Source organism: Nyctereutes procyonoides, unplaced genomic scaffold, assembly GCF_905146905.1.
Source record: "Nyctereutes procyonoides isolate TBG_1078 unplaced genomic scaffold, NYPRO_anot_genome, whole genome shotgun sequence".
In the NCBI taxonomy this organism is placed as follows: domain Eukaryota; kingdom Metazoa; phylum Chordata; class Mammalia; order Carnivora; family Canidae; genus Nyctereutes; species Nyctereutes procyonoides.
This window is the reverse complement of record NW_026575032.1, coordinates 16,144,454-16,156,804: the sequence shown is the minus strand read 5'-3', so window position 1 is coordinate 16,156,804 and position 12,351 is coordinate 16,144,454. Positions and strand designations below refer to the sequence as shown.

At 48.5% G+C, this 12,351-nt stretch overlaps 1 protein-coding gene across 15 annotated transcripts in view; it reads left to right on the top strand.

Moving 5' to 3' along the window:
- ELF2 (E74 like ETS transcription factor 2) overlaps nucleotides 1-12,351 on the top strand; it is a 97,062-nt gene that overhangs the window by 68,853 nt on the left and 15,858 nt on the right. For 2 of the 15 annotated variants that reach the window (XM_055316991.1, XM_055316990.1), the window contains exons 1-2: nucleotides 2,928-3,993; nucleotides 4,953-6,493. The exons of 6 other annotated variants lie outside the window; for them this stretch is intronic. In XM_055316991.1, coding sequence (XP_055172966.1) covers nucleotides 6,055-6,493 — 439 coding nt within the window. In that variant the 5' untranslated portion in view covers nucleotides 2,928-3,993; nucleotides 4,953-6,054. Of the gene's footprint in view, nucleotides 1-2,927; nucleotides 3,994-4,952; nucleotides 6,494-7,289; nucleotides 7,533-8,616; nucleotides 9,398-12,351 lie in introns of those variants that run through there. 7 more of the 15 variants (XM_055317001.1, XM_055317000.1, XM_055317003.1 and 4 more) reach the window with 5 other exon arrangements.

Genomic DNA, 12,351 nt, shown 5'->3' with positions numbered 1-12,351 from the left:
TAGCTATATTTATTTATACCAACATGGATAGAATGTAAATCTTGAATGGAAAGAAAGAAAATTTTAGCATGGCATATATAGAATACTGTCATTTATGTACCCAAAGCATGCAAAATAGTATATATATTACTCTGGGATTCACACACACACACACACACACGTACACAAAAACATAAAAGTGTAAAAAATAGACTAGAGGACTAGAGATAAAACTTAATGATAGTAGTTTCTTCAGAGAGATGGGATGGTGAATGAGAACTGGGGGTGGTAGTATTCAAAGATGCTATCTTCCCCTGTAATGTGTTATTTCTTAGGGAGAATAAAACATTTTTAGGCATAAATAACAAAATGTTAACAGTTGTTGGTTCTGGGTGTTGGGAAGGTGACTGTTACGTTATTTTTTATAATTTCATGTATCTTTTAAATCCTCCTCAAAAGTTGTATAGTAGACATGTTCCTAAACTAGGATCATAAGTGACTCAGATTTGTAACCTGGGATGATGGTAATGTTATTCATAGAAGAAACAAAGGAGATTTGTAGATAAAAGACCTTTAAGTACCAGTGGGTTAGCCAAATAAAGATGTTTGCTATATAATCGGAGATTAGAACCTAGATCCAAAAAAATAAGTCAAGCTTGGAGTCAGTGATTTTTGAATCAGTAAAGAAATAATATTGAAAACCCTGGCAGTCACTGGACAATAAATACAATTCTTGGGAGAGTGAAGGATGAAGAGAGAAGGTGGTTAAGGATCCCACTTTGGGAGAAAACCACATTTAAGGGTTGTGCGAAAGTGGATGAAATCAACTGAAATAGGAAACAAAACAAAACAAAACAAAGGCGGACAGTTTATTCTCATGAAAATTAAATGAAGGAAAGGTTTTCAGTAGCAGTGATTAATAATGTCACTTGTTCAGAGAAGTAGAGTCAGGTGAAGACTAAGTGGAGATAGATGGATTTAGCAATTCAAAGCTCAGTGATGACCTCAGAGGAACTTTTGGGTGGGTAGAATGCAGAAGCTCTCTTGTAAGAGTGAAGAAATTAGTTGTTCTGAATATTCCTTTAGGAATCAACCAAAATAGTATTTGGTTATAGTATTTAACTCCATTATAAATTTTTTTCATGAACATGCTAAATGAGAATGTGTTAGCTCTTACACAGTTTCACAGGAATTGAAAAAAATTTCCAGAGTATTCAAGATACTCCATATTCTCTAATGATAACAAACCCAAGCCCTTGAAATCACTTGTCATAAATGTTACCTAAATATAGAGATCAATTATTTAAACTCATTTTGCAGGAGGTCTTGTACATATGGGTGCTTAATAAATGCTATTTGGAAAGAGCCGTTTGTCTAATATCTGTTAGAAAAGACTAGCTACAATATCAGTCTTCTAGGAGTGGCTGCTAAGAATCAGAAGCAGTGTGTCTACCTAGCGTAAACCATAGAGTGAAGAGTCAACAAGCTCAAGGAGGGTCTCGCCCAGGATAACTTAATAAGTTAAATGCAGAAGACGTGAATCTAAACCAAACCATCAGGTTTTTTTCTTAAGGCTTTTATTTATTTATTTTAGAAAGAGAGGTAGAACATGAGGGGGCAGGGACAGAGAATCTGGAGCAGACTCTGTGCTGCGCTGAGTGCAGAGCCCCACTTGTGGCTCCATCTCACTGCCGGGAGATCATGACCTGAGCTGAAACCAGGAACTGGACTGAGCCACCCAAGTGCCCCCAAACTATCCATCTTAAAAATGGTACATAATGAATCTTTACTCAGTGTAGAGTGTTTGTAGTCCATAAATGCATATGGCAAGGTAGCTTATGATAAAATAACTTTTAGTAATCATGGATCTCTTTGAGAATCTAAAACAAGCCATGGCCTTCTCTTTAGAAAAATGCTCATTGTACTAACAAAACGTTGGCTTTGTGAACCCCTCATTAAAAATCTATCCTTTATAAAGGCTTTTTTTACATATAAATACTTTAACTTTCCAGGGTCATAGTCCAAATGTAGTATATACTATTTCTCTAATTTCATGTATAATCAATTTCATGTATCATACTGTCTTTAAGGATTCGACCCTTAGTGGGAGGTCTGTGTGAATTAGGAAGGCTTAATTTTTTTCTTTTGTTATATAACTTAGTGCTACCAGGTGTAATAATAGATGCCTAGGACAGAAACTTGCTCAAAGCAAGTGCTAGATAATTACTTGTTGAATAAATGGATGAATATGCGATTATGGGTTCAAACACCTTCATTTTAATAATACTTTATAAAAACTATTAAGTAAATCAGTATAAAAAACTGCAAATAGATAATAGTATAAAATGTGAAATAATTCATTTTTTTCTCTGTAAATCTGTAGACTGTACTACATCAGTTGTCAAGGCTGATGAATTAAGCTTTGCTGAGTGGTCCTAAATCACTTGATTTCCAGTTTGTCCTGGATAAGCATATTTTTCTTATAGCGTAGTTTTCTTGACTTTTTTTCTCCTAAACATGGCCAACACATCATATCCCAGCTTTAAATTTTGTTAGTAATTCAGTTGTATCAGGAAGCTTAGACCATCTGGCCTCTTCTTACTCTCCTACCATTCACTGCTTAAAATTTTTTTTCATTTTTTTTCTCAATTTGTCAGAAAGACATTAACCGTTGCTTTAACTTTTGACATTAAAAAGCAAAACTTCAATCATTTTGCAACTTATAGTTCATAAATACAGTAGCAGTAAAAGGGATTTAACTTTTAATCTATTTTGGGGCACCTGGGTGCCTCAGTGGTTGAGCGTCTGGCTTCGACTCAGGTGGCGATCCTGCGGTCTTGGATAGAGTCCACCCCCCCCCCCCGCCCCCCACCCCCCCGCAGGGAGCCTGCTTCCCCTCTGCCTCTGTCTCACTCATGAATAAATAAATAAAATCTTTTTTTTTTTTAAGGATTTTATTTATTCATGAGAGACACACAGAGAGAGGCAGAGACAGAGGCAGAGGGCGAAGCAGACTCCATGCAGGGAGCCCGATGTGGGACTCGATCCGGGACTCCAAGATCACCTTCTGAGCCAAAGGCAGATGCTTAACCGCTGAGCCACCCAGGCGTCCCTAAATAAATAAAATCTTAAAAAAAACCCTTTTCATCTGTTTTTTAATTTCTAAATTTTATAGAAGATTGCTCTTTAGAATTTTTGACCTTGAAATCCTAAGCTAATACATGACTGATCAAATTATTTAATTTCTTGGGCCCTCAGTTTTTCCTGGCAGACACAGGCAGAGGGAGAAGCAGGCTCCCTGCAGGAAGCCTGATGTGGGACTTGATCCCAGGTCTCCAGGATCATGCCCCAGGCCAAAGGCAGGCGCTAAACCGCTGAGCCACCCCTGACTGCCCTAAATTGGTGATTCTTAAATAACTTTCTCATTGTTAGAGAGTTGTTATTACTAACACAGGAAATTGGCATCCTTCTTCCGAATTGTAGGAAGATAACATTAATGCATGGAATGTCTACTCCCTTAGATTCCAACCCATAATTCTTTTTAAACTTTAAAGTCTGTGCCTTTTGTTTTTATTAGTATCTAATAGAGCACATTAATCATATATTTGGTTTTTAAAATGTAATGTATCTAACTTATGGTAGTGAGGAAGAGAGATCATGATATTCAGGTTCTTTATTTTTTGAAAACCTCTAGGTGATGTTTCTCTAGGATTTTTTCAATCTGTAACATTTTATGATTCTTTATACTAGTTAAATGCAAAGCACAAATGAAATCATCAAGGTAATCTAAAAATAAAAACATCTGGAACTTATATGGTACTGGTAACAATTATATATTTATATCTCTCTCAAGAATGTCTTCCATTTTGGTTACTATGGGACAGTAAAATCAAAAAGCCAAAGGAATCTATTTTTTTTGTTATATTAGATTGTAATGATAATGATTATATTATAAAGACTTATTTTTAAAATGGAGAGGTTGGAGGTTAAGAGTTGATGCCCAGGGATCCCTGGGTGGTGCAGCGGTTTGGCGCCTGCCTTTGGCCCAGGGCGCGATCCTGGAGACCCGGGATCGAATCCCACGTCGGGCTCCCGGTGCGTGGAGCCTGCTTCTCCCTCTGCCTGTGTCTCTGCCTCTCTCTCTCTCTCTCTGTGACTATCATTAAAAAAAAATAATAAAAAAATAAAAAGAGTTGATGCCCAGACTATAAAGAATTAAGAAATGGGAAGAACTGCTCAGGATTCTGTAGTTAAAAGTTAAAGTTATTTATAAACTTTACTCTTTTTTAAAAGCCTAAGCTGTGAAATGTAACAAGAGTTTAAATGCCTTCCTTCTGTATTAATTTTCCTTTGCTAACAAATTACCCCAAATTAGCAGCTTAAAGCAGCAGCCATTTATGGTAGTTTTTATGGTTAAGGATTGGGGAGTAGCTTACTTGCTGGCTGTAGCTCAGGGTGTTTCCTGAGGCTGCAGTCCTCTGAAAGCTTAGTTAGGGCTGACGGGCCGGTCTTCAAATTAGCTCAGATGTAAGGCTGTCGGCAAAATACCGTTGTTTCTTGCCTAAAGGGCCTCTCCACAGTTACCTGAGTGTACTCAAGACATGGCAGTTGGCTTTCTCGTAGAGTGACCTGAAAGGAAGGGATCAAGTGGACTGTTTCTGAAGCCGCACACCATCACTTCAGCTTTATACTGTTGGTTAGAAGTGAGTCATTAAGGCCAGCCCACACTCAAAGGGAGAAGGGCATTAGGTTCTATGTCTTTTTTTTTTTTTTATGATAGTCACACACACACAGAGAGAGAGAGAGAGAGAGAGAGAGAGAGAGAGAGAGAGAGAGAGAGGCAGAGACACAGGCAGAGGGAGAAGCAGGCTCCATGCACCGGGAGCCCGACGTGGGATTCGATCCCGGGTCTCCAGGATCGCGCCCTGGGCCAAAGGCAGGCGCTAAACCGCTGCGCCACCCAGGGATCCCAGGTTCTATGTCTTGAAGGAAGGAATATAAAAGAATTTTCAGGGATGCCTTGGTGGCTCAGTCGGTTAAGCATGTCTCTCAATTTCGACTCAGGTTACGATCTCAGGATTGTGAGATCGAGGCCCATGTTGAGCTCCACATCGAGCGTGGAGCCTGCTTCAAATTTTCTCTCTCCCTCTCCTCCTGCCCTTGCCCTGCTTGCTCACTCTCTACAAAAAAAAAAGAAAAAAAGAAAAAAAATAATTTTCAGATGAGAAAATGGACAGGTACTAAATGCATTATAATTAATAGAAAGGTCTTGTTGCTTTGGTGCTTCAGTGGTGTTTGAGGTTGAGGGCTCTGGAGTTAGTACTTGAGTTCAGATCCTGGACCAGCCTTCCATGAACTGTATGACCTCAGTCAAGGAACCTTAGATTGCACATGTGTAAAATGAGGACAACGGTAATATGTATTTCACAGGAACATGGAGAGGACCATGTGAAAAAAGTGAAGGTAAAGCATGCCGCATAGCGGCTTTTGTTTCAGGAAGAGGTAGCTATTTATTTATTTTTTGCCCTCGTAGGACATAGCTGGGATTTTGATGTAGGAGAGACCTTTGTGTAATGTCATTAGTAGAGTGTGAATTTCTGTCAAGTGTCTACCATGATAAGCTATCCTTACTCAGTTTTTTATTCTGCTTATTAACGCCTGCTTACTCTTGAAGACTTGAGAAATGCAGAGGAGTGTGCACACGTGCATACAGTATATTACGTACACCTGTTCACATGTCCTACAGAGTTTGAATCATGGTGGTGGTAGAAATACATATCCAAAACTTGGCACGTGTGTATTTTTACTATCTTACTGTGCTGTTAAAGATTCTTCAAACTCTTTTTAAGGGAACAACCCATTGAGTGTCTTACTTCCTCAGGCAAGGTCCATTGAGTGTCTTACTTCCTCAGGCAAGGTCCAGGAAATGACACTCCTGGGGTCAGTGTGTGAACCTTTCAGGTTCTGGATGTATAGTGCAGGCTGCTTTCCCGGAAGTCTGTACCGGGCCATACCTCCAGCCGCCGCCGCCGCCCGCCGCCGCCGCCGCCGCCCCTTCCTTACTCGCTGTTTCCAATGCGGTGTTTTTGGTTTCTCGGAAGTGCCGGCGGCTCTTGGAAGCCTGGTCTCGGTAGCAAGGCAGGGCCGCACAGAGCCCAGGGAGCGGTGTTCTTGCAAGAGCTGCACACTCACAGGGATGTCCTCGGCCTTTCTGAAGCCATGGTCCCACGCCCGTACACGGTGCGGCTCCTCTTCTGGCGCTCAGAGGGCAAGGCGGGGGAATACGTGGGATCAGCGTGTGGAAGAGTCAGATTCTCACGTACCACGGACCTGTCAGGATCTGTCTCAAGAGGCCAGTTGCGAGGTGGAAGTTCCGCATCAGGCTGCACATCGAGTCGCGCGCTGCGTGTTCCTTCTTGGGCCACGTTACCTGTTGCCTCCGGAAAAGATGAGCTGCTCTTCCTTTGTAAGGGAGCGAAAAGCTCCTGCCTGACGGTGGAGATTCCGGTTTCGGGTCAGTTTTGGTGAGAGGTGTGAGCGCCGGCCAGGGCTCCCCGGTGTCCCCGGTGTCCCCGCCCCCCCTCCCCCCCTCCCCGCCCCCCCCCGCCCCCGTTAAGGTGCTGCGTGGAGCGGGGCAGGGAGCTCCCGGCCGCTGCGGGCGGGGCGGGGCGGGGGGCGCGGCGGGGGGCGCGGCGCCGGGGCCGGGGCCCGGGGGAGCGAGGCGCGGGGCGGGGGGTCCCGGGGACTCCCGGCGACTCACGGTGCGGACGGCGCTGCGGGGCGGCCCGCGCGCGCGAGCCCCGGGCGGCGGGGGCTTCGGCCCCTCGGGGTCGCTTCAGTGAGGCTTCCCGCGGGGCGGCCCCTGGGTGGCGGGCTCGTCGTCGCCGCCGTCTGCCTCCTCATCCTCCTCGTCCGCCGCCGCTCCGCGGGGGTCACCTGCCGCGCCGCCGCGGGCCGAGGTGCCGGGGCTCTTCCGGGCACGGGCCTCGTCGTCGTCGTCGTCCTCCTCCTCGTCCTCCTCCGCCGCCGCCGCCGCCGCTTCCCCCGCGGGCCGGGCCGGGCCGGCGTCCGCCTCAGGTGCGTGCGGCCGGGGCGGCGGCGGCGGGCGGGCGGGCGGGCGGGCGAGCGAGCGGGCGTCGGGACTTCCTGTGTGGGCGCGGGGCGGAAGGATCGCGCCGCCCGCCCGCCCGCCGCCGCCGCCGCCGCCGCCGCCGCCGCCCCTGCCGTTGGTGCTGGGGCCGCTGAGCCCCGCGGCGGGAGGCGGGAGGGAGGCGGGCGGGAGGCGGGCGGCGGCGGCGGGCGGGAGGCGGGAGGCGGGAGGCGGGCCGGCCGCGGCTTCCTGTCGGCGCGCAAGGATCCGGGCGTGCGAGTGTGTGCGAGTGCGTGAGTGTGTGGGGCGCACGGCGTGGCCCGGCCGCGGGTTCCGCCTCCTCCCCCGCCGCCGCGGCTCGCGGTGAAGCCAATGTGAGGCGGCAGCTCCAGCCCCGGGGTAAACATGGCGACGTCGCTGCAGGAGGGGCCCGCGAACCAGCTGGATCTGCTCATCCGCGCCGGTAGGGACGCGCGAAGTGCGCCCCGCGCGCCGCGGCGGCCGGCGGGGGGCGGGGGCGGGGGCCGGAGGGGCCGGGGGGGCCGGGGGGGCCGGGGTCGGCGGCGGGCGCCGTCACGGGGCGGCCGGGGAGGGGGCGGCGAGCGCGGCCATGGAGGCGGCGGATCAGGAAGTGAGCGCCGCGGGGGCGCCTGCGGCCGGAGGGGCGCTGTCGCCGCGGGCTGCGCTCGGCGGGCGGCGGCCGGGACCCGCCGCAGCCGACTCGGGGCCCGGGGCGCGCGGCGCGAGCGCTGGAGCCCGGCGCCGGCAACCAGGAAGTGAGCGAGCCCGTTGTCCGCCGCGGCGCCTGCCACGCTGTCCGCCGCCTCCGCCGCCGCCGCCCGCCCGCCCGCCCGCCCGGCCGGGGCTGCCGCGGGGCCCGGGGTAACGGTCCCCCCCGGGGAGCCGGGGGTGCCTCGGGGCCCGCCTCCCGCCCCTGCCCCGTGCCCCTGCCCCGTGCCCCGTCCCCGCCCGCGGGCTGCTGCCCGGCCCTCGGGGGCGGCGGTCCCGGGGGAGGACGCGGACGGCGGCGCGGGGCGGCACGTTTACTGGGGCGCACGGGGGCGCGGGCGGCGGCGCGGGCGGCGCGGGCGGCGCGGGGAGCCCGGGCGCCGAGCGGCCCCGAGCGGCCCCGCGCGGCCCCGCGCGGCCCGCGCTCCCCTGCGCTCCCCTGCGCTCCCCTCCCCCAGGCCTCCCACCGCAGCGGAAGCGCCGCGCAGAGGCCGGCCCGGCGCCGATTGACGGGCCGCGGGTCCCAATCTGCTCGCCGACAGGTTCCAGGCGAGAACGCTGGCCGCGGGGGGCGGGCCCGGGCGCTCGCCGGCCAATGGCGGCGGGGCGGGAGCGAGGCTGACAATGCACGCCTGGAATTGGAGGGAAGAGGAGTGTAAACACGGAAGTGGCCGCCGTGGGGGATGTGCGGCGCGGAGGCGCGGCGGAGGCGGAAGGGCCCGGGGCGCACCCGCTCCGCGCCGTCGGGGGTGGGGTGGGGTGGGGTGGGGTGGGGGGGCTCCTGCCCACGAGGGCGCGTCGCCCGACCCCGCAGGACTTTGAGCCCGAATGAGTGGCCTCCGTGCTTCGGCTGGGCTGGGCGTTGTGGGGCGCGCAGCGACCCGCCTCGCACTCTGTAGCGTGTCCCATCCCACGACTGAAAAGGCCCCAAGGGAAAGAAAATCGCGGCTCACGGCGCGGCCCCTGCAGCCCGTTTCCCAGTTGTTTCAGGCACTCGCAGGAGCTCAAGGATCAGGAAGGAAGACCTTGGGGCCCTCCGGCCCTCCGCGTACCGGGTCGGCCAACTCGGGCACAGGGCTCCGGCGCCGGTGCCGAGGTGCCTGCGCCTGTGGGTGGCCCCGGGAGCCCCGAGCCTCTGCAGGTTCCGGGCCGCCGTTGCCAACGAAGACGCCGCCGCTTTGCCGAGCGGCCGCAGGTGCTCCGCGGGGAGCGCAGACCTGTAGCGGGTCCAGCCTGCAGCGCGGCCTGCCTGTCCCCTGGGAGGAGCGGCTTCTGGATTCTGGGGTCGAGCGTCCTTTTCCGGCCCTGGCGCGCTCCCTCAGCATTCGTGGATCTTAACAGCCGAAGTGCCCTTTAGGAGGACAGCGTTCTGCGAGGAATGTCTTACACGTATGCGGTCGTGCTCAGGTTGCTTCCTCCACCATTTCCGTGCAGCCTGGAGCCCTTTTACGAGCGCGCGTCGTAGAAGGAACTCGAGACAGGTTTGCTGATTGGCCCAAGTGCAGAGGGAGGAAGGTGGCCGCGGATGAAGAGCCACGGATCTCGCTCAGGAAAGACTTCCACTGCCGCCACTTTCCAGGGATGTCGGGAGAGGCAGAGGCATGTTTGTGGAGTTCGTATGTGCAGGATAGACGGGTGCCTTTTTTCCTTTTCCCCCTTGAGGGGGCTGTGTGTGAGGCAGGATTCCTCCTTACAAAGGTCTTACAGTCTGAGTGGGGACACAGCTGTGAATCTCCCTAGTACGGAAATGCTGATTTGACTGCGGTGATTGCTGTAATGGCTTGATTACTGGTGAAGACTTAAGAGGCGGTGAGCTTTAGGTTGAATATTGGCAGCATAACTGTTGCTTCTAAGCAATTACAAAGCACTTACTATTACCGGTGCTGTGTTGTTACGTTAGGGTACCAGGGGATATACTTTTGCTGTTGATTTTCCTTCTTTTGAGGCTTAACGATCGACTTTAGTTATCGGCTTCAGCTTTAGTTACCAGCTTTTTTTTTTTTTTTTCCCTGTCAGAAGAGTCTGAGGTAAGAATGAAATGAATACGCTTGTTCATTAAAGATCATTTATTTCAACATACAAGATACTTTTGTGGTGAAGACTTTGACACATTTTGTGGAACTTTGATGTACGAGAAAGAGCCTTGACCTGGAGTCAGGAGAGGAGGATCGCATCTCACTGTCACAGAACTAGTTCTGTGTTAGTGACTTAACTTCTTTAGCGCTTCGTATTTTGGTAAAAGGACAAGATTGGCTAGGTGATCTCTACATAACTTTTAAGGCTCTAGAATTGTAAGTCGTTTCAATAATTTAGTGGAAGGTGAAGGCTTCTTTTTCTTTCCGGATTTTTTACATTACATGGTGTGAATGAGGTGTGTCTCTAATAAGGTCGTTACGTAATTGGGAGGTTCATTTCTGCTGGCCAGTGTTTGTGCCAAATTGGAACTTGCAGCCAGGTCGGTCTATACATTGAGTGAGACTAGGATACAGTGTTGGATCATCTTCATTTATGTATACGTAAAAGTTTTATATATATATATATATATGTGTGTCATATATGTACACATACACACACACACACACACAGTTGATCTTTCGTATATAACAGATTACAGGAAAAACATGCCTATAGGGAAAAAGTCTTTATGTGAAAGTATTGTGTACCTATGATCTAGATTTCCTGGAAGATTTTCAGTTTAAAATGTTCTGCCTTATTTTCAAGTATACTTTCTTTGACTTGTTTCTTCTTTTTTGAGAAACTGAGAATTAAATTGGAGAATTTGAGAGTTGAGAGATACGGTCACCCAACTTTTGTTCTATTAGGTCGCTGTTATTAAATGGGAGGGAGGGAGTTTTCTGGAAATTTAGCTTAAGTGTTTTAACTGATAAGACACATCTGTCTAGTTTGTCAAAGTTCATTGTGAAATTTGAACTTGAAAATCTTATTTCCAGTTTACTGTAAATGGAAATATCTGGTATCAATCTTGAAAAGTTAAATTTGAAAACAATTTAGGATGTGAAAAGATGAAGCATGTGTTGAAATAAAACTGGAAGAATGACATTCACTTTTTGTTTTTATTTTTCAAGATCTATTTATTTTAGAGAGTGAGCGTGAACACAGCTGGGAGGGGCAGAGAGAGGGAGAGAAACTTCAGCAGACTCTGTGCTGAGCTTGGAGTCCAACGGAGCCCAACGCCCGCCGGGCTCAATCTCACTACCCTGAGATAAGGAAGGACCTGAGCTGAAACCAAGAGTCGGAGGTTGAACTGACTGTGCCACCCAGGCCCCCGTTAAAAAAAAAAAAAAAGGAAAGAAAGAAAGAAAAAATAAACCATTTAAAAATGTGTTTAAGAAATTACTTTTCAGAAGTCACTGCAGCATCATTAGTAAAATTCATGAAAAAAATGAGTCAAAGTAACATCAGTATTTAAGGACTCAATCAGGATAATTCAACATAAAACAATTTCCTTTAGAAACATGTGGCTGGTGGAGAAGGGCAGGCAGGAGCATGTTCTTGATGATTATTTAGAGACCTTGTGTTATCTATAGCTTAAATGTTCAAAGGGATGCAAAGAAAGTATTTATGAAAAACTTGACAAAAAATCCTTTATGTGTAAGTGGACAAAGTGCTGCTCTGCTGTACTTACGGAAAACGGAGTCATCATTTTTCATCTGTACGCTTGTTTAGAAGCTAAAGCTTATAGAGACATGAGGATAGAATTGGGTGTTACTACTATGTTTGGTAATAAATTTTAGCTGCAGTTCTTAAAGACTGAAATAAAACCTCTGATCTGAGGATCTGGGGAGTCCCTAGACTCTTTCAGGGAGTCTGTAAAGTCAGAATTGTCTTCATAATAATTCTAAGACATTATTTGCCTTTTCACCTTCAGAGTTTTCTAGAGGCGACGTGATTTGATTTTACAGGAAATTCAGTGAAGAAGCAAATATGAATCCAGCTGCTTTCTACCATGTATTAAAAAGATTTACCAAGAATGTACAACCAAGCTACTCACTAATTTTATTACAGAAAAGCTATTTTTTCATTAAATTACTTAAAAGTGTTAGGTTTATTATCTTAAATGAATTGATAAATATTTTAATGTCTTCTTAATTTCAATTCTGAATAGAATAGAATAATGTCTAAAATTAGGACTTACATAAACAGAATCTCTTTGTGGTCCTCATTAGTTTGAGTGTGAAAGTTTCTTTTGACCAAAAAAGTTTGAGAGTAGCTGTTTTGCAGTGTTTGTTTGTTTGTTTGTTTGTTTGTTTTTTTGGTCTGCACTTTTCAGTACCATAGCCAGTAGCTATTGTATTTGTGGCTGAAAAACTGAATTTTTAATTTTTAAAAATTTTAAATAATGTAAACTTAAAAACAAGCTGTGGTAAACGTTTATATTGATTACATCTTGAAGTGACAATAGTTTGGCTATCCTGGGTTAAAGGAAAGGCATTAATTTCAGTTTCCACTTTTTAAAATCTGGCTGTTGGAAATTTGAAAATTATACGTGGCTCACGTTGTATTTTCATCAGGCAGCCCTCAGCCCTGTTTCA